Source organism: Hemitrygon akajei, chromosome 6, assembly GCF_048418815.1.
Source record: "Hemitrygon akajei chromosome 6, sHemAka1.3, whole genome shotgun sequence".
In the NCBI taxonomy this organism is placed as follows: domain Eukaryota; kingdom Metazoa; phylum Chordata; class Chondrichthyes; order Myliobatiformes; family Dasyatidae; genus Hemitrygon; species Hemitrygon akajei.
Window position 1 is genome coordinate 84,244,796 of NC_133129.1, and position 19,367 is coordinate 84,264,162.

The window sequence follows — 19,367 nt, forward strand, 5'->3', positions numbered from 1 at the left end:
CAATTATGCCAGGCTGCTGTTTATTGATTACAGCTCAGCATTCAACACATACGTACCCTCAGTTCTAATCAACAAGCTCCAATACCTGGGCTTCTGTACCTTCCTCTGCAACTGGCTGCTTGACTTTCTCATAAGGAGACCACAGTCTGTGCAGAGCGGAAGTAACATCTCCATCTCACTGATAAACAACACGCGCACCTCAAGGATGCATGCCCAGCCCACTGCTCCTCCCTCGTGCCATTGACCCCCCCCCCCCCCCCAATCCCCATCTTGCTGTGGTAACCTAACCCACCACTATTTGTCTGCAGATTACCAGTGAGGTGATGAAGCCGCCCGCGAGAGTCCGTGCCGTCCCCCGCCGTTACGGTGCGGAAAGGGAGGCGGCGGCCCTGGACAGTGAGACTGAGTGTGACGAATGGAGCGAGAAGGAGCGACGGCTGCTACTGCGGCTCCTGCGCAAGCAGAGCGCGGCCCGGGAGATCGACCTGCTGCCCATCGAACTGGCCATGCCCAGCCGCAGTCCACAAGAGGTGGGTGTCCAGTGGGCATTTTGTCTGCTTCCTATCCTCACCTCCACTCTGTCCCCGCAGCAATACCCCATCCTCTCAATCCCCCCACACACACCCTACCCCACGGTGTCACTCCACCCCCTCCAGCTCCCCTTCCCCCTACGTGTATCCCTTCCCCATCTGCTCCCCTCTGCCTATTGTGTACCCCAGCACACTCCTCCTCCTTCCAGCTGTGCACCCCTCGCCTTGCATCACTTTCCCACCCCGGCGCGACCCCCGATGGTGCCAGCCATCTCTCACTGCTCCTGCACCCCACAGGTGGCTGCCTATGTGGAGAAACTGAAGGAGAGGTCGACTCGCAGCGCCATCCAGAAGGTCTACAGCCAGCAGCTGCAGGAACAGAGGCGCAGGCAGCAGCAACTGCGTGCCCCACTGCAGGTGAGGACTCCAAACCAGGCGCAGAACGTTGAATTGGGTGTGCAGGGGGGGGGGGGGGGGCGGTGGGAGAGAGGCTGGGCTTGCGACATGTGAGGCAGTGGGGAGTGTCACTGGGCCAGAGAGTGAGGCCGAGGGAAAAGTCAGGGGGAAGTGAGACTGAAGAAGTGCCTTCTTCACTTCTTCAAGACAGGATTTGAAACTGTGGGGAAACAGAGACAGTCCAGTATGGGGAGCGAAGAGGCTGGAATGAGTCTTCAAGAATTCCAGAGGTGGGTGCTCAGCCTCGGGTGGAGGGAGAGGACGGGTTAGAATCCCTGTTGGCCGGCCTCTGGGGAATGTGGGTGTCGGGTCATAATCCTAAGTGATTGCAGAAATAAAGGGCACGGAAACAAGCCCTTGAGCCCATAGAATAATCGGTGCTGACCATCAACCATTCATTCACCCATTTACACTGGTCCCCACGTTCCCATCAGCTCCACTGCACACAAATATCAGGTACATCAGTCTCTGCCTTAAATATTCCCAATCCACTGGCCTCCACAGCTGTCTGTGGCAATGAATTCCACAGATTCATCACCCTCTGGCTAAATATATTTCTTAAGGGACACCTTAAAGGAAGCTTGGCTTGGCCAGGCCACTGGAATTGTGAGGCAGTACCTCCTGCACCACTGTCCTGTCCTGTGGAGAGTGCTGTGCTGGATATCATTCTGACGAAAAGGGATGATGACGTTTGGATTGGGTCAGTGGACAGGTGGGAGGGAGTCAGGCTGTGAATGGGGACATTGTGTGCATTATTGTAGCTGCCTTTACTGTTGTGCAGCAGATCTTGCATGCTTGTAGGATGCATGAGATCAAACAGATTCTGGAAGGCCAGTCGTTGTGGAGAGTGAAGGAAAACAGGAGAATGTCAGAGAGAGTGTTGTCTGGCAGGTATTTCCGTGTCTGCACCAAAAATAATACAGGTGGTCTGTAGATAGAGGTAAAGTGTATGGTTCAGCCCAATCATAATTTAAAATCCTGTCAACCCAAAACATTAGGTATTGCTCTCTCTCTCTCTCTCTGTAGATGTTGCCTGACCTGCTGATGGTTTCCTGATTTAAATTTGTATATGCAGCATCTACGGTGATATTACATTTAACATAAGTACTCATACAGGTCAGGCAGCATCTGCGGTGGGCAAAATGAGATGGAGATCTGTGGAGTGTTTGTCATTTTCTGAGATTTTCCATTTACTACACTATTTCCGTCTCTAGTGACTGGAGAACGCTGCTGTTAATGGCACTGCTCCAACTGTGTGCCTTGAAGGCACTGCTTTCTGCCCTCTGCCCGGGTTCCCTCGTGACTGGGCTGAAATTTGGAATGGATGCTGAATGGTCTAGTTGCTCATTTGAACATAGGTACAGCCGTACACAAAATGCTGGAGGAACTCATCTGATCAGGTGACATCTTTGGAGGGCTGTGAGTCAAGACCTTTCACCTGGATTGTTTTAGCATCTCAAAATGAAATGTTGACTGCCAGTGTCCTTCCATAGAGACTCCCTGATGTACTGAGTTCCTCCAATGTTCCTTCAATGTTCTTCAGATTTCAGCATGTACCATCTCTTGTATCTCCATGAGTAGAGCCATCTACTGAGAGAATTGGGATTGGAACTAATATCAGAACCCCAACTTTAGGGCTGTAGCACACCTTGCAAATTTGAGGCAAATGATTGGAGAAAGAGAGAAGGTTTTGTGGGATATTGCCAGCAGTGCTGTGATGGGGTGCCATTTTTCCATGGCACCCGGGCACATCTGGTGTCCTGGGGAATCGGAATATTTGGACCCAGAGGTTAGGGCTGTGAGTCTTAAGAAAGAGGGCAGGTTAGTGAGTTCAAATTCTATTCTGGTGATTGGAAATCTTCAGTTCAAGTAATTATACACCTTGGGAAACAGGAGCAGGATTGGGATATTCTTACCCTTGTATTTTGATGCAGGGTTCGTCGCTTGTGCCCTTAATTCTCTAATTTTACACAACTGTTCTCTAGCATATTTGACTCTCCAGAATTCTCCAGGAGGAGAGAATTCCAGTGATTTACCATCCTCATCTGTGAGAAGGTAGATCTGGGAGTAAAAGAACAATCCAGTCAGAGTAACAGGAACTGTGCGGCTGCAAAATGATTGTAACAGCAGTCTACTTCATAAATGTATTTATTCATTGAGATCCAGTGCAGAATGGGCCCTTTCAGCCCACCCAGCAATCTCTAATTTAACACCAGCCTACTCATGGGACAATTTACAATGACCAATTAACCTCCCAACCGGTATATCTTTGCACTGTGGGAAGAAATTGGAACACCCAGTAAACACCATGCACTCCACAGGGTGGATGTCCAAACTCCTTACAGAAAATGATGGGATTGAAATCCAAACTCTGACAACTTGAGCTTCAATAGCGGCACTGTAACCCCTTCAGTCTCTTGACCCAGCTGGACCTAGTCCACATTTAGTTTCACTTCCATGGGTCAGTTGACTGTTATTTGTCTCCTCGATTCAAGAACAGTTAGGGAGGTGCAAAAATAGCAGTTAGGTCAGTGACTTACTGGCAAATAAAAAATAGTGACTGCAAAGAACAGTAATCACACTACTGTGACCAGCTAGTGTGGAGAATGGACAGGAAACGGTGAACAGAGAGAGTGTTATGTGACAGATGGTCTACAAAATTGTGCAACAGAATTCCATTTTTGAACAGTGTTTAATAGCAATAGTGAATTTTAGAGAACAAAGTTGTAAAGCATTCATAATGAAACAGGAAAACAAAGGCACAAATTGAAATTAATGAGTTAGCAACAACAGAAGTGGGACTACGTGGTAGTCAAGCTTGGTAATTAATCTGCCAGGGTATTTCATTTGCCCACTCTTCATGAAGGTTAAAGTCATTTGTAATCGTTCATTCTTTACTACCAACTTTGCTTAGTTGTCAGTTAATTTCTTACAGTGCTGTTTTTGTGGTGAGGTCTGCAAACTGTCCCAAACACAGAAGGATTTTGATGTGTAATTTTAAAGGTCCCTGAAGGTGGCAGCACAGATTGATAGAGTGCTGAAGAAGGCTTAGGGGTGCCGACCTTCATTAGCTGGGGCATAGTGCACGAGTGCAAGAAGCTCTCAGTCAACTATTCACTCACAGCTGGAATATTATTTCCAATTATTGTCACTGCACCAGTAAGGATGTGGTTGTACTGGAGAGAGTGAGAAGATCTGCCAGGATGGAATATTTTAGTTATGAGGACTGAGTGGAAAGGTTTGTGAAGAACTGGTGGTTGGGAGGGATCTGAAGGGGGATTACAAAATTTTAGGAGGCATTGTTAGGTAGAAATCAAGAATCTTGACTGCATGGCAAAAAATGAAGAGCAGGCGGTATTAATTTAACACAGAAAACAAATTACAGCACAGAAGGAGGCCCTGCATCCAACAATGTCTGTGTTGACCATCCTGCCAAATTAAACTAATCCCATCAGTCTCCTTCCATTAAATTCCCTGCCTGTTCACACGCATCTCTGAACGTCTCTTAAACATTGCTGTTGTATCATCTTCTATCACCTCCCCGGCAGACAGTTCCTGACACCTACTACTCTATGTAAAAGAAAAACTTGCTTCATTCATCTTTAAGCTTTTCCCTTCTTACCATTAACCTATACCCTCGAGTATTTTATTTCCTCACCCTGGGAGAAAGACTTTAATACTTACTTTATCTGTGCCTCTTATCATTTTATACTTCTCATCAGTCAGATTGCTCCAGTCTTGTTCAGTGTGTTTCTCATGCCCTGCATGACCTCAGAGAGTAATGTACTTGATATACAATCTAGGCAATTCACTCTTCAAGGGCCAAGGCACTTCAGAGATTGAATATAGTTTGTTGACAACTGCAACCTTGTTCTAAGTCCCTTTGCACTTCAGGGTTTTGTATTTTATCTTGATTTAGAAAATTGTCTCTGCTTTTATTTCCTCTACCAAAGTGCATGACCATATACTTTCCAACACTGTACCTACCTAAGTCCTTCTGTAGCCTCGCTACTTCTTCAGAACTACCTGCCCCTCTACCTATCTTCATATTGTCTGCAAACTTTCATCATTCTGCATCATTCTGACATCCAAATCATTGACCTGTATAATGTAAAAAGAATGAGTCCCAACACAGACCCCTGTGGAACACCACTAGTCACTGACAGCCAAGCAGAAAAGGCTCCTTTTATTCCCACTCTTTGCCTCCTGCCAATCAGCCAATGCTTTATCTATGCTAGTATCTATCCTGTAATAACATGGACGCTTAATGTGTTAAGCAGCCTCATATGTGGCACCTTGTCAAAGGCCTTCTGAAAATCCAGGTATACAATATCAACTGATTCTTCTTTGTCTATCCTGCTTGTTATTTCTTCAGAGAATTTCAACAGATTTGGCAGGCAAGATTTTTCCTTACGGAAACAATGCTGACTTTGGCCTATTTTATCATGTGCATCCAAGTGTCCTGAACCACATTCCTAATAATCGACTCCAACAATTTCCCCACACTGAGGTCAGACTAACTGGCCTATAGTTTCCTTCTGCCTCTCTCCTTTCTTGAAGAATGGAGTGACATTTGCAATTTTCCAGTCCCACAGAACAATGTCTGCATGGCAAAATCACTGATTCTTGAAAGATCATTACTAATGCCTCCACAGTTTCTTCAGCCACATCTTCAGAACTCTGGGGTGTATGTGATTCAGTCCATGCGATTTATCTACCTTCAGACCTTTTGGTTTCCCAAGAACCTTCTCCATAGTAATGGCAACTTCACACACTTCTGCCCTGACAGTTCAATTCTGGCATTCTGCTAGAGTCTCCCACAGTGTAGAATAGTGTAAAATGCTTATTCAGTTTGTCAGCCATTTTCTTGTCCCCAATTACTATTTTGCCAATAGTCCAATATCCACTCTCACCTCTCTTTTACACTTTTATATATCTGAAGAAACTTCTATTTCATATTATTGCCTTTGTATTCCATCTTTTCCTTCTTCATGATTTTTATAGTTGCCTTCTGTTGCTTTTAATCTTCCAATTACCCACTAATTTTTGCTCTATTATATACCCTTGCTTTGGCTTTTATGTTGGCTTTGACTTCTCTTGTCAGCCACAGTTGTGCCATCCTACCTTTAGAATACTTCTTCCTCTTTGGGATGTATATGTCATGTGCCTTCTGAATTGCTTTCAGAATTGCTCTGCCATCATCCCTGCCAGTATTCTTTTGCAATCAATTTTGGCCAGCTCCTCTCTCATGCCTCTAATTCCTCTTACTCCACTGTAATACTGATACAGTGCCTATAAAAAGTATTCACCCACTTGTAAGTTTTCATGTTTTATTGTTTTACAACATTAAATCACAGTGGATTTAATTTGGCTGTTTTGACTCTAATCAACAGAAAAAGACACTTTTGTGTCAAAGTGAAAACAGATCTCTACAAAGTGATCTCAATTAATTACAAGCATAACACACAAAATAATTGATGCATAATTACTCCTCTCCCTTCAAGTCCATATTTAATCAATGCACCTTTGGCAGCAATTTCAGCCTTGAGTCTGTGTGGATAGGACTCTTATCAGTTTTGCACATCTGGGGACTGCAATGTTTATTTTACCAAACTGCTCAAGCTCTGTCAGATTGCATGGGGATAGTAAATGAACAGCCCTTTCCAAGTCCAACCACAAATTCTCAATTGGATTGAGATTTGGACACTGACTTGGTCACTCCAACACATTAATTTTGTTGCTTTAAGCCAGTCCTGTGTGGCTTTGGCTTTATGCTTGGGGTCATTGTCTTGCTGGAAAAGCAAATCTCCCAAGTCACAGTTCTCTGGAAGTCTGCATCAGGTTTTCCTTCACAATTTCCCTGTATTCTGCTGCATTCATTTTACCCTTGACCTCCACAAGCCTTCCAGTGCAGTGAAGCATTCCCACAGCATAGTGCAGCCACCACCATGCCTCATAGTATGATGTGCGGTATTTGGTTTTGCCAAATACAGCATTTAGTCTGATGGTCAAAAACCTCAACTTTGGTTTCATTAGACCATATATGTCAAACTCAAGGCCTGCGGTGGAATTATCTTTGGCCCGTGAGATAATATCTAATTACTATTAAAGCTGGCCCCAGTAATCGAAGCGCCTATGGCGTATGATATGGCTAATGCTGAGTTTATTCAGGTACCAGGTTTTCAGGGTTTTTAGTGTTTATTCGGCAATCTTGCTCAGCAGTCTTCTTCATAAGAAATGGAATTTGTAAAGTGAAACACTTTGTGGTTATAGTAGAGACTGAGACACATGAGAGCAGGCTGAAAAAATGGAGGCAACGAAAGCTGCGTTCGCACGCGTCCGACTGATCCGGCCCGCATGAAGCTGCATTTTGCTCAATCCGGCCCGTGACCTAAAATGAGTTTGACACCCCTGCATTAGACCATAGAACTTTCTTCCAGCTTACTTCGGAATCTCCCACATGCCTTCTGGCAAACTCTAGCTGAGATTTCCTGTGAGTTTTTTTTCAACAGTGGTTTTTTCTCTGCCACTCTCCCATAAAGCTGCAACTGGTGAAACATCTGGGCAATAGTTGTACACGCAGTCTCTCCCATCTCAGACATTGAAGCTTGTAACTCCTCCAGAGTTGTCATAGGTCTCTTGGTGTCCTCCCTCACTTGTCCCATTTCTTGATGATTGACTTAACTGTACTCCAAGGGATATTCAGTAAGTCTTTAATTTGGTGTGTCATATTAAGGGTGAATCAATCATTTTGTGTTTTATATTTGAAAACCCTTTTTACCGGGTGTCCCTGGAGATGCGGATTGTTAGCCGCTCACTAACAGCCAGCGGACTCAAAGGTGAGAAAACCACCTTTCTCAAACTCCATATGTCTAGGGTTGATATGACTTGGGTCCCACCAAACCCAGGAGGTTGGGATGTTTTGTTCACCTGAACCCCGATCTGTCTGAATACTGTGTTATTACTGCCCCCATGCAATCGTCTGTTGGCAAGAAATAACAGACTATACATGACATACAGTTATAAAGAAAGTTTATTTATGAATGTTAACTTAATCAAACCATTACTAAAGAAGAAAAAAAGAAAAAAAACAAAATGGCCCATCATAATTAAAACAGTCAAATGTGCACAGGTTGGAGCTCAAATCTTCCAAAAGCTGATGTGCCTGGTGTACTCATGGCAACAACTTCTATTCACTGATCATTGGTAGGATTCTTTTTCTTGAACTCCATCGAATCACCCATTCCAGTCGGATTGAATCCTATGGGCGGTTCTCTCGAGCTTCTTCTCTCTCCATCTCCCACCAGAAAGACCTCGGGCCACCTCAGTGTCTGTTACAAAACCTCTCCACCCAGTGTTCTCTAGAACCTTGCCCCAATTCCATCATCCTGATTAGAGGACACAACATTTCTAAGCATGAACGTCACAACCCCTTATCTTTAACAGTAGCCAAACCAGTACCTGCAGAATACATTGCTTCTATAGAAAGCCATTAAATGAAATATCCTACAACATTAGTAGTAAAATCTTAACCACAGTGTTATGTATTTGTAATTTTGTAATACAATAAAACATTAAAAGTTCCGGGGGGAGGGGGTGAATACTTTTTATAGGTACTGTACATCTGAATTTAGCTTCTTCTCAAATTGCCGGGTGAATTCTATCATATTATGATCACTGGTCCCTAAGGGTTCCTTTACCACAAGCTCTCTAATCAATTCTGATTCATTGCACAGCACTAAATCCAGAATAGCTGGGAGGCAGTGATCGATATATGATTAAATTCATACTGCAATTTGAGAGGGAGAAGAATAATTCAAATGTATCATTATCACAATGGAATAAAGGGAATTACAGAGGCATGAAAGATGAGGTTGCCCAAGTAAAAACTCCATTTCCAGAAAAGTTGGGATATTTTCCAAAATGCAATAAAAACAAAAATCTATGATATGTTAATTCACGTGAACCTTTATTTAACTGACAAAAGTACAAAGAAAAGATTTTCAATAGTTTTACTGACCAACTTAATTGTATTTTGTAAATATACACAAATTTAGAATTTGATGGCTGCAACACACTCAACAAAAGTTAGGACAGAGGCATGTTTACCATTGTGTTACATCACCTTTCCTTTTAATAACACTGTTTAATCATTTTGGAACTGAAGATACTAATTGTAGTAGATTTGCAATTGGAAATTTTGTCCATTCTTGCTTGATATAAGACTTCAGCTGCTCAACAGTCCGTGGTCTCTGTTGTCTGATTCTCCTCTTCATGATGTGCCATACATTTTCAATAGGAGATAGATCTGGACTGGCAGCAGGCCAGTCAAGCACACGCACTCTGTGTCTACAAAGCCGAATGTGGTCTGGCGTTGTCCTGCTGAAATAAGCATGGACGTCCTGGGAAGAGACGTCACCTTGATGGCAACATATGTGTCTCTAAAATCCTAATATATGCCTCAGAGTCAATGGTACCTTCACATACATGCAACTCACCCATGCCGTGGGCACTGATGCACCCCCATACCATCACAGATGCTGGCTTTTGCACCTTTCGCTGATAACAATCAGGATGGTCGTTTTCATCTTTGGCACGGAGAACTCGACGTCTGTTTTTTCCGAAAACTAGCTGAAATGTGGACTCATCTGACCACAGCACACGGTTCCACAGTCTTTCGGTCCATCTGAGATGAGCTCGGGCCCAGGGAACTCGCCGGCGTTTCTGCATAGAGTTGATGTATGACTTCCTCCTTGCGTAATACAGTTTCAAGTTGCATTTCTGGATGCAGCAGCGACGGACTGTGTTAAGTGACAATGGCTTTCCGAAGTACTCCCGAGCCCTGGCTATAATTGTCACAGCATGACGGTTTCTTAGGCAGTGCCGCCTGAGGGCTTGAAGATCACGCGCATTCAACAGTGTTTTCCAACCTTGCCCTTTACGCACTGAGATGTCTCTGAATTCTCTGAATCTTTTCACAATATTATGTACTCTAGATGTTGAAAGACCTAAATTCTCTGCAATCTTGCGTTGGGAAATGGTCCTTTTGAACTGACTTAACAATTCTCTCACGAATTTTGGCACAAAGGGGTGAGCCACGACCCATCCTTGCTTGCAAAGACTGAGCCTTTGATGGACGCTACTTTTATACCCAGTCATGATACCTCACCTGCTACCAATTAGACTGCTTAATGTGGAGTCTTCCAAACTGGTGTTACTTGAATATCAACACACACAAAATGCTGGTGGAACACAGCAGGCCAGGCAGCATCTATAGGAGAAGTACTGTTGACGTTTCGGGCTGAGACCCTTTGTCAGGACACTAATTGCCGACGGGACATCAACCGTCTAAATTCTGTGTTCCACCAGCACTTTGTGTGTGTTGTTGTTTGAATTTTCAGCATCTGCGGATTTCCTTGTGGTTACTTGAATATCCTGTGCACTTTTCAATCTTATTTTAACTCTGTCCCAACTTTTGTTGAGTGTGTTGCAGCCATCAAATTCTAAATTTGTGTATATTTACAAAATACAATTAAGTTGGTCAGTAAAACTATTGAAAATCTTTTCTTTGTACTTTTGTCAGTTAAATAAAGGTTCACGTGAATTAACATATCACAGATTTTTGTTTTTATTGCATTTTGGAAAATATCCCAACTTTTCTGGAAATGGGGTTTGTAGATTGGAGGGGGATACTGGTAGGGATGATGGCAGGGCAGAGGTAGCTATAGTTTCTGGGACTAGTCCACAAGACGTAGGATAGATATGCTGCACAGAAGAAATTGTTCTTAAATGGCAGGGCTAGGCAACCGTGGCTGACGGGAAGTTAAGGACTACATCAAAGCCAAGGAAAGGGCATTTAATGTAGTAAAAGTGAGTGGGAAGTTGGATGATTGGGAAGTTTTTAAAATCCAACAAAAATCAACTAAGAAAGCTATAAGAAGGAAAAAGATTAAATATTCGGGCAAACTAGCCAATAATATAAAGCAAGGTACTACAAGTATTTTCAGTTAAAGAATAAAAGGGAGGTGAGAGTTGAATTTGGACGACTGGAAAATAATGCTGGTCAGGTAGTAATGGAGGACAAAGAAATGGCGGATGAACTTAATAAGAACTTTGTGTCAGTCTTCACTGTGGAAGTCAGAAGCAGAGTGCCAGAGCTCTGTGAGTGTCAGGGAGCAGGATTAAGTACCATTGCTGTTACAAAGGAAAAAGTGCTGGGCAAACTGAAAGGTCTTGAGGTGGATAAGTCACCTGGAGCAGATGGACTATGTGCCAGAGTTCTGAAAGAGGTTACTGGAAAGATAGCAGATGCATTGATTAATATATTTCAAGAATCACTTGATTCTAGTCCATTGGGACCGCTACTTTTCACCTGGTTTGTCAATGATTTGGATAATGGAATTAATGGCTTTGTGGCAAAGTTTGAGGATGATGCAAAGATAGGTGGAGGGGTAGGTAGTGCTGAGGAAGCAATGCGATTGCAGCAGGACTTAAGATTGATTTGAAGAATGGACAAAAAAGTGGCAGATGGAATACAGTGTTGGGAAATGTATGATAATGCATTTTGGTGAAAAGAACAGAAGTGCATTATCTAAATGGGGAGAAGGTTCAAACATCAGAGGTGCAGAGGAACTTTGGAATCCTCGTGCGAGACTCCCAGAAGGTTAATTTATAGGTTGAGTCTGTTGTAAAGAAGGCAAATGCAGTGTTGGCATTCATTTCAAGAGGAATAGAATATAAAAGCAAGGAGATAATGTTGAGGCCACACTTGGAGTAAGGTGAACAGTTTTGAGCCCCATATCTCAGAAAAGATGTGTTGTCATTGGAGAGAGTCCAGAGGAGGTTCACGAGGATGATTCTGGGAATGAAGGGGTTAACAAATGAGCAGCGTTTTGCAGGTTTGGGCCTGTACTCACTAGAATTTAAGAAGAATGCGAGTGGATCTCATTGAAATCTACTGAACATTGAAAGAGCAAGATAAGTTGGATGTGGAAAGGATGTTTACTGTGGTGGGTGTATCCAGAACTAGAGGACACAGCCTCAAAATTGAAGGGCGATCCTTTTAGGACAGAGGTAAGGAGGAATTTCTTTCAGCCAGAGTGTAGTTAATCTGTGGAATGCTCTGCCACAGATTGCTGTGGAGACCAAGACCATGGTATTGAAGAGAAAGTTGATAGTTTCCTGACTGGTCAGGGCGTCAAAGGTTATGGCGAGAAGGCAGGTGTATGGGGTTGAGTGGGATCTGGGATCAGCCATGATGGAATGGTGGAGTAGACTCGATGGGCTGAATGGCCTAATTATGCTCTTTTGTTTTACGGTCTGTGCCAGAGAGCTGGTTACTGCAACTCCCTCCTGCTAGGTTGTCTCCTTCAATAATGCCGGAAGTGGAATACTTATTATTGAGGGGAATGGCCCCAGAGGTACTTGGCAGTGACTGCCCGTTTCCCTTCCTTCCTCCTGGCACTCACCTAGTTACCTGCCTCTTGCAACCAAGGGTGACTACCTACATATAGGTCCTATTCATCACCTCCTCATTCTCCCATATGAGCTGATAGTCATCGAGCTGCAGTTTCAGTTCCTTGATATGTTCTCTGAGAAGCTGGAGGTCAGTGATCCTGGTGCAGATGTGGTCATCCAGGAGGTTGGAGGTCTCTGAGAATTCCCACATCTCACACATTGAACAAAACACTGCCCCTGGAGCCATTTTCACTGCACTCACTGTAAAAGAGAAACTTACCGGATACTTACTTAGCCCAAGCCTGATTGCTAAAGCCACTCCAACACTGGCCCACTCACAACAATGACCGCTCCACTCGTATCTGCCTTATTGTTATTTGCCCTTTCTAACAAATCCCACTCAGTGATTGGTCACAGTTTAACTCCGAAAAAATGCAGCCAAGTGCTGCCTTTTGAATCTTGAGTGCAAACTGAAGTGAAAATGTATCTCTTCTCGTACTCCCTCTCAGTGATTGGACATGGTCGCTTTGTTACTTTTGATGAGCCAAAGACATGCAAGATCAAAGTGCATATTACAGTTGCATTCTGCTTTTGTGTGGCTGTGAGATTTGGATGCTTTACAGGAAACACATCAAACAGCTCAAGGGTTTGCACATGAGATTTCTGTGGTTACTCTGGCAGAGCACGGTGACAAACTTGCAACTTCTGGACATCACATCATCCTCCTCAACTCCTTGCCATCTCCAAAGGGATCCTCCCACTAAACATACTTTTTCCTCCACCCATTTCCCTTTCTGCTTTCTACAGGGATCACTCCCTCTGCAATTCCCTCGTCTATTCATCCCGATATGGCCTCCTCCACATCTGTGGCCACTCCCTTTTCACCCCACAGTTTTCTTCTGTTCCATTTAAATCTGCAGAACACATCAAGCAAGCCGTGGTTTCTCTACCAAGGCTGATGCTGGCAGAATCTGAAGTTATTTTGCATCAGTATCTCTGGGGTATGTGGTAACCTCAGCTTCATTGATTTCCATTGGAATTTGCTGAACTTACTGAGGTTTATCAATATCACTGAAATTAGCAGCCACTTCAGCAGCTGATTATCAGATTTGCCATCAATGTGTAGATGATCAGGGTGAATCAGTTTCAATGAGATGACAAAGCTAGTTTTCATCTGTCTTCACTGCGTTAGCATTTTGGGCAGGGCTTTATGTAGGTTGCCCTTCCTCCTGATACGGGAGGGTACTGAAATGCAGAGGTAATGATGATTTATTTTGTGGCGACATCTCAAGTTGCTTTGTGGAGATGCTCAGCTTTCTACCTTACATAACAAACTCAGAATTTCGGTTGTTTGAAATCTTGCTTTGTTTTAGCACCGGCATTTCATCAAATTCGATATCACTGTCATTACAAATGTTTGTGTGGAACAACTCGATCCTGATCACAATACAATATCGCTTATGTAACCCAGGGCACTGCACTCTCCAAGAAAGCTATAGGCACCCCACATGTGGTACACAAAGGTTACTCAACTTGGTGTCAAAGTGTTGCATGCAGTGTTTGCTTTATGCTAGTCGTAGAATCATACAGGAGGAAAACAACCTTTCTGCCCAAATGGTCCTTGTCGACCAATGTTCCCATCCTAGATAATTCCATTTGGTCCATATCCCTCTAAACCTTTCCTTTCTATGTAGCTGTCCAAGTTCCTTGTAAGTGTTCTTAATGCACCTGCCTCAGCCACTTCCTTTGGCAGCTTATTCTTGTACAATGTACTGTGTATGTTAATCAAAATGGCTTCTTTGGTTTGCTAGAATAGGAATGCTTTTATGTTTGATAAGTGTTTTCTCTCGCAGTTGTTTAGCTTTGGACTTGCTGATATGGGGATTGTATTCATTTTTTAACCAATGAGGAATGTTATTTTGTCTTGTGAGGCTGGGAGCTTGGGGGGTTTCGCGGTCTTTTCAGGGGAGGTGGGAAGGAGACACCGAGGAAGGTGGACGTGCGCTGCACTGCTCGGTCGACCACCGGGGGTGGTCCCAGGTGCGAGGACGTGGAGGTCGGAGGAAAGTGACGAGGGGTCGAATGGTTCGATAGTTAAGCTCCAATGATGTGCACTAAACTGACTGAACTTTGTTTGATAAGTTGGCGCCTTTTACTTTATTTTCTTTTCCTTCATATATACTGTATTGCATAGTACTCTTTTAGTTTTAGTAAAATCTTTAAAGTGTATTCCATAAACGGTATCTGGTGTGAGTTTGATATTGTATGTGTACGCGCGGCATAAACTTGATTCTCACAGCACCTGCATGTACGGGAGGTGGGGTTGGTGAGTGGCTGGATCTCCTTTTCCCCTAGACATATACCAGCCTGTTGGGTAAGTGTTACATTCCCTATACCAACTGCTCCCATAATGGAAAATGTTGCCCTTTTAAATATCTCTTTTGTTTTATCTTAAACCTACGCCCTCTAAATTCTGATTTCCACCTCTGGTGAAAAAGACTGCAATCACCCTATCTGTGACCCTCATAATCTTATGCACATCTGTAAGATCACACACATTCTCCTACGCCTCAATGAAAGAAGTTCCAACCTGCTCAGCCTCTACAACATTCTTGTAAATCTGCTGTGCAGGTCAGGAAATATGTTCCTGTAACACTTGACCAAAACTGAACGCAGAATGCCAAATGCAACTTCACCAATCTCTTGCACAACTGCAGCATAACATCTCAGCTGCCCTGATTGATGAAGTGCAGTGTGCCACAATCCTTCACCACCGTGTCTGCCTGCAATGCTGTTTTGTGGGAGCCTTGTGATGGATGTCACAGGCCTGCTGCTCTCAGCCTGAAATTTATCTACAGAGGTTGTTGTGCACTGAAAGCCACATCTGTCTTGGTATGGTGTAATCCTTTGAGCACTGGTCTGAATTGTAATGTATGTGTGTGAGTTGTCCTGATGTAGATCATGAAATTCGTAGGACAGCACTGAGCCCTTGCCTTTATAGTTAATCAAAGTTGCCTCAGCTCTAGTTGCTGGCAATTTGGGTCCAAATCCATGCTTCTGTGTACCTTTCATTGACTTCTCGTGAAAAGCTTTGCTAAAGTCCATTGACTCCTCTCTCAGTAAATATGGAATGCTGACAGTGTTCCTCTTCCCATCCGACTACCTCACTCACCGAGGAGCTGTTCTCATCAGCTTTGCAGCATCTGCATTGCTCTTGTGTTTCGACAAAGAAGAGATCAAAATCCTTTCTTGCTGTAAGTTCTTCACCCAGCCTTTTCTGGAGGACATTAAATCACACAGTGACATTGGGTTCTGCTACCACTTTGTTTCTAGCTGATCACTAGAACTCCAATTGCTTTGTTTCTGAAAAATCTGATGAATTGGAATCTAACTATCCTAGTTCTGTTTACCAACTCTGAACTCACTGGAGCCCCTTTTCCAATGCTCTCTAAACTCATTAGAGCTCTGTGCTCCTTTCAATTTAAAAATGAACCTACCTGCTCCACTGGAGAATTTATTTATTACTCCGTTAATGAAAATAATAATTATTTTCATTATTGCAATTATTTATTACTGCTATTTATTTCCAAAACAATTGATTAAAATGTGTGAGGTATTAATAGAAGAACATCCAATTTTCCAGCAAGTCTGACAGTCCAGCACCTCCAAAGTCTCATGTTTGCCAGCGTTACCGGAGTTTCACTGTATGTACCACAACACAACAGGACCAGATGTATGAACCACCTGACACCCAGTTATCACCTGTAGCTCCAAGTAGCTGTTTGCTTGTGATAGCAGCCACAGCCCAGTACACAGCTTCAACAGATGGGCTAAACCAGGTGAGGGTAGCCAGTTGGCCTCATGCAAAGTCAGCTCTGGTGGACAGGATAGATGGGATCATCAGTGAGATCCAATGGCCAGTTTTGTTACGCTCCGTGGAGAGCGAAGGACATGGCAAGGCACAGTTGAGGTTGTGATCACCCACTGTAACCAGGGAAGACCCCAGTTGTGACTGCTCGTACCACTGGACGTGGACTTCGGAGGTTGAGGGAGTGGAACTGCTCCAGTGCCCCAGCTTTTCCAATTTTTAAAACTCTCCTGCACGGGTTTCCTGTCATTGTCAGACACAATGGACAACCACCTCTATATGTACCTCACCTAAGTAAGTCACCTCCCCACCACACCCTTCTCTGCTCGGCAATCACAGGACCAGGGCAGGTGACCTTGATGTTACACTGTTCTGTAGAGGTGAACCTTTCCAGGGAGTGGTAGGATTGTTCTGCACCCCTCCCCTTCACTCCGTGGCGTAGTGGTCTGCTGGATTGTGGAGGCCAAGGTCAGGAAGGCTTGTGAGTGAGCTGAAGTCGTTGAATGTCAATATCAGTGTGGTGGCCCCATAGTTTGAGGTTGAATGTTCTCCTAGCAATCAGGTTGATGGTGCGATTGTCTCTTTCAGATCTGGACAGAATTGGCAGAAGCAGTGACGGGCACATTGGATAAGGTGATCTCAAACACGGTCTGCCAGGTACGTGACCCTGTTGCTATGGTGCATGGGAGAGGCGGACATTTGTGAACTGCTGTGTATGGGTTAAACAGACATCTGGGGACTGTGCCACCACATGGGTCAGGTAGACCCCTACAGACTATGGTGTGGGGGAACAGGCAGACAGCTGGGAACTGAGACAATGTGTGGGAACTGAGACGGTGTGTGAAAGACAGGGAAACTGCTGAGGACTGTGGGGGACAGGCCGACAGGCCAATGTGTGTACGGGACAGACAGAGTTGGAGACTGATGGTGTGCTTTGGGCGGGCAGACCACTGGGGACTGTGACAGCATTAGGGAACTGGAATTGGCTCAATATGGTGACATGTACCAAGATACAATGCAAAGTTTACCTTGCATACAGTTCTTACAGATCCAGTCATTACAGTGCATTGAAGTAGAACCAGCCAAAACAATAAGAATGCAGAATAAAGTGTAACAGCTACTGAGAAAGGGCAGTACAGGCAAACAATAACGTGCAAGATCATAATGAGATAGATTGTGTGGTCAAAAGTCCACCTAATCGAACACAAGACCATTCAAGAATCTAACAGTGGGATAGAAGTTGTCCTTCAGCCTAGTCATACGTGCATTCAGGCTTTTGTATCTTCTGCCCAATAGGAGAGGGGAGAAGAGAGAATTTCTGGTGTGGGTGGGATCTTTGATTATGTTGGCTGCTTTATTGAGGCAGCAAGAAGTACAGACAGCATTCATAGAAGGGAGGTTGGTGCACGATGTGAATATAGCTCAGCACAATTCTGAGCAGTTCTTTGTCACTGCAGTTGCCATACAAGCTATTATGCATTCAGATAGAAGGCTTTCTGTGTGGTGCATTGATAAATATTGGTTAGAGTCGATGGAGACGACTCTTTAGCATCCTGAGGAAGTAGCAATGTTGGTGAGCTTTCTTCGCCATGATATTGATGTGTTAAACCAGTATAGGATATAGGTGATGTTCTCTCCTAGGAACTGGAAGTTCTCAACCTTCTGACACTCATGTCCGTTGATGTAGACAGAAGCATGTACACCGACCACCTTCCTGAAGTCAATGACCAGCTTTTGTTGACATTGAGTGAAAGATTGTTATTATGACACTTCGTCACTAAACTCAATCTCCTTTTCTGTCTCATCATTATTTGAGCGATGACCTACTATAATGGTATCGTCTGCAAACATGTAGAATGTGTTAGAGCAGAATCTAACTACGCAGTCATGAGTTACAGAAAGTAGAGTGGGGGCTGAGGACAGTCTTATGGAGCATTAGTGTTGAGGATAATCGTCATGCTTGCTGCGTATTCGTACCGCTCTTGTGGTCTGTTGGTCAGGAAGTCAAGGATCCAGCTTTAGAGGGAGGCATTGACCCCCAGGGTCTAGAACTTGATGAGTTTGTTTCAAATTATAGTATTGAAGGTGCTGTTGTAGTTGATAAACACTAGTCTGATATATCTTTGTAAGCACATAGCAAACACTAATCTGGCATAGGTGCATTTGCTGTCCAGATGCTCTAGAAATGAGTGTAGCAACAGGGTGATGCGGTAGGTAAATTGCAGGTTGCTCAGGGTTCTCTGGAAGGCTGGAGTTAATGTGTGTTTGGCCAGCTTCTCAAAGCTTCTGAATGCTGCTTTGTATTTCTGACACATTGTCACAAGAATTGAACCATGCGCATGGTGATGGATGTCAGAGCTACTGGGTGGTAGTTATTAAGGCACGTTGGCTTGTTTTTCTGTGGTGCCAGGATGATAATGGTCTTCAAGCAGATACACATTGAGACAGGGAGAGGTTAAAAAGGCTTGACAGTAATGCCCTGAAGTTGGAATTGAAGGACTTAAATGATAAATGTGAAGACATGGAGGGAAGAATGCAGAGGTGCAATATCCGTATTTTGGGGGTCGCTGAGGGGCCCGGGTCAAGTTCTGCGGAGTCCATTTCTAAATTACTGTCAGAGGTGCTTAAACTGGACAAAGGCATTCTTATCGAGCGCTCGCATCGGAGTCGCACGCTAAAAAAGCCCAGTGGTAAGCTGCATACAATTGTAGTTAAACTACATTATTATCAGGACTGTCAATGTTTTACGTCGAGCTCGAAACCAGGCTCCACTTAACTACAATGGGAAACACATCGCTATTTTTCCAGACTACACCGCGAGGGTCGCCAAAGCTCGAGCTGCGTTCACGGACGTCAGGAAACTGCTGTGTGACCAGCCGGATATCCGATAGGGTATACTGTTCCCTTCTGGACTCCACATTGCACACAACGGGACGGAGAAAGAACTTCTGGATCCGAAGAAAGCCATGGCCTACGTAACAGAGCATATCGTCACGGCAGCAAAACACAGAACATGATCACGGACCAGTAATGCATTTTTCACATGTGGGACTCCG

The 19,367-nt window shown here is 44.1% G+C and overlaps 1 protein-coding gene across 1 annotated transcript in view; it reads left to right on the plus strand.

Annotated features, from left to right (window-relative positions):
* The window catches only part of snapc2 (small nuclear RNA activating complex, polypeptide 2), a 95,725-nt gene that overhangs the window by 55,855 nt on the left and 20,503 nt on the right, over positions 1 to 19,367 (plus strand). Inside the window, exons 4-6 of the mRNA XM_073050014.1 lie at positions 309 to 530; positions 828 to 947; positions 16,900 to 16,968. Coding sequence (XP_072906115.1) covers positions 309 to 530; positions 828 to 947; positions 16,900 to 16,968 — 411 coding nt within the window. The remainder of the gene's footprint in view (positions 1 to 308; positions 531 to 827; positions 948 to 16,899; positions 16,969 to 19,367) is intronic.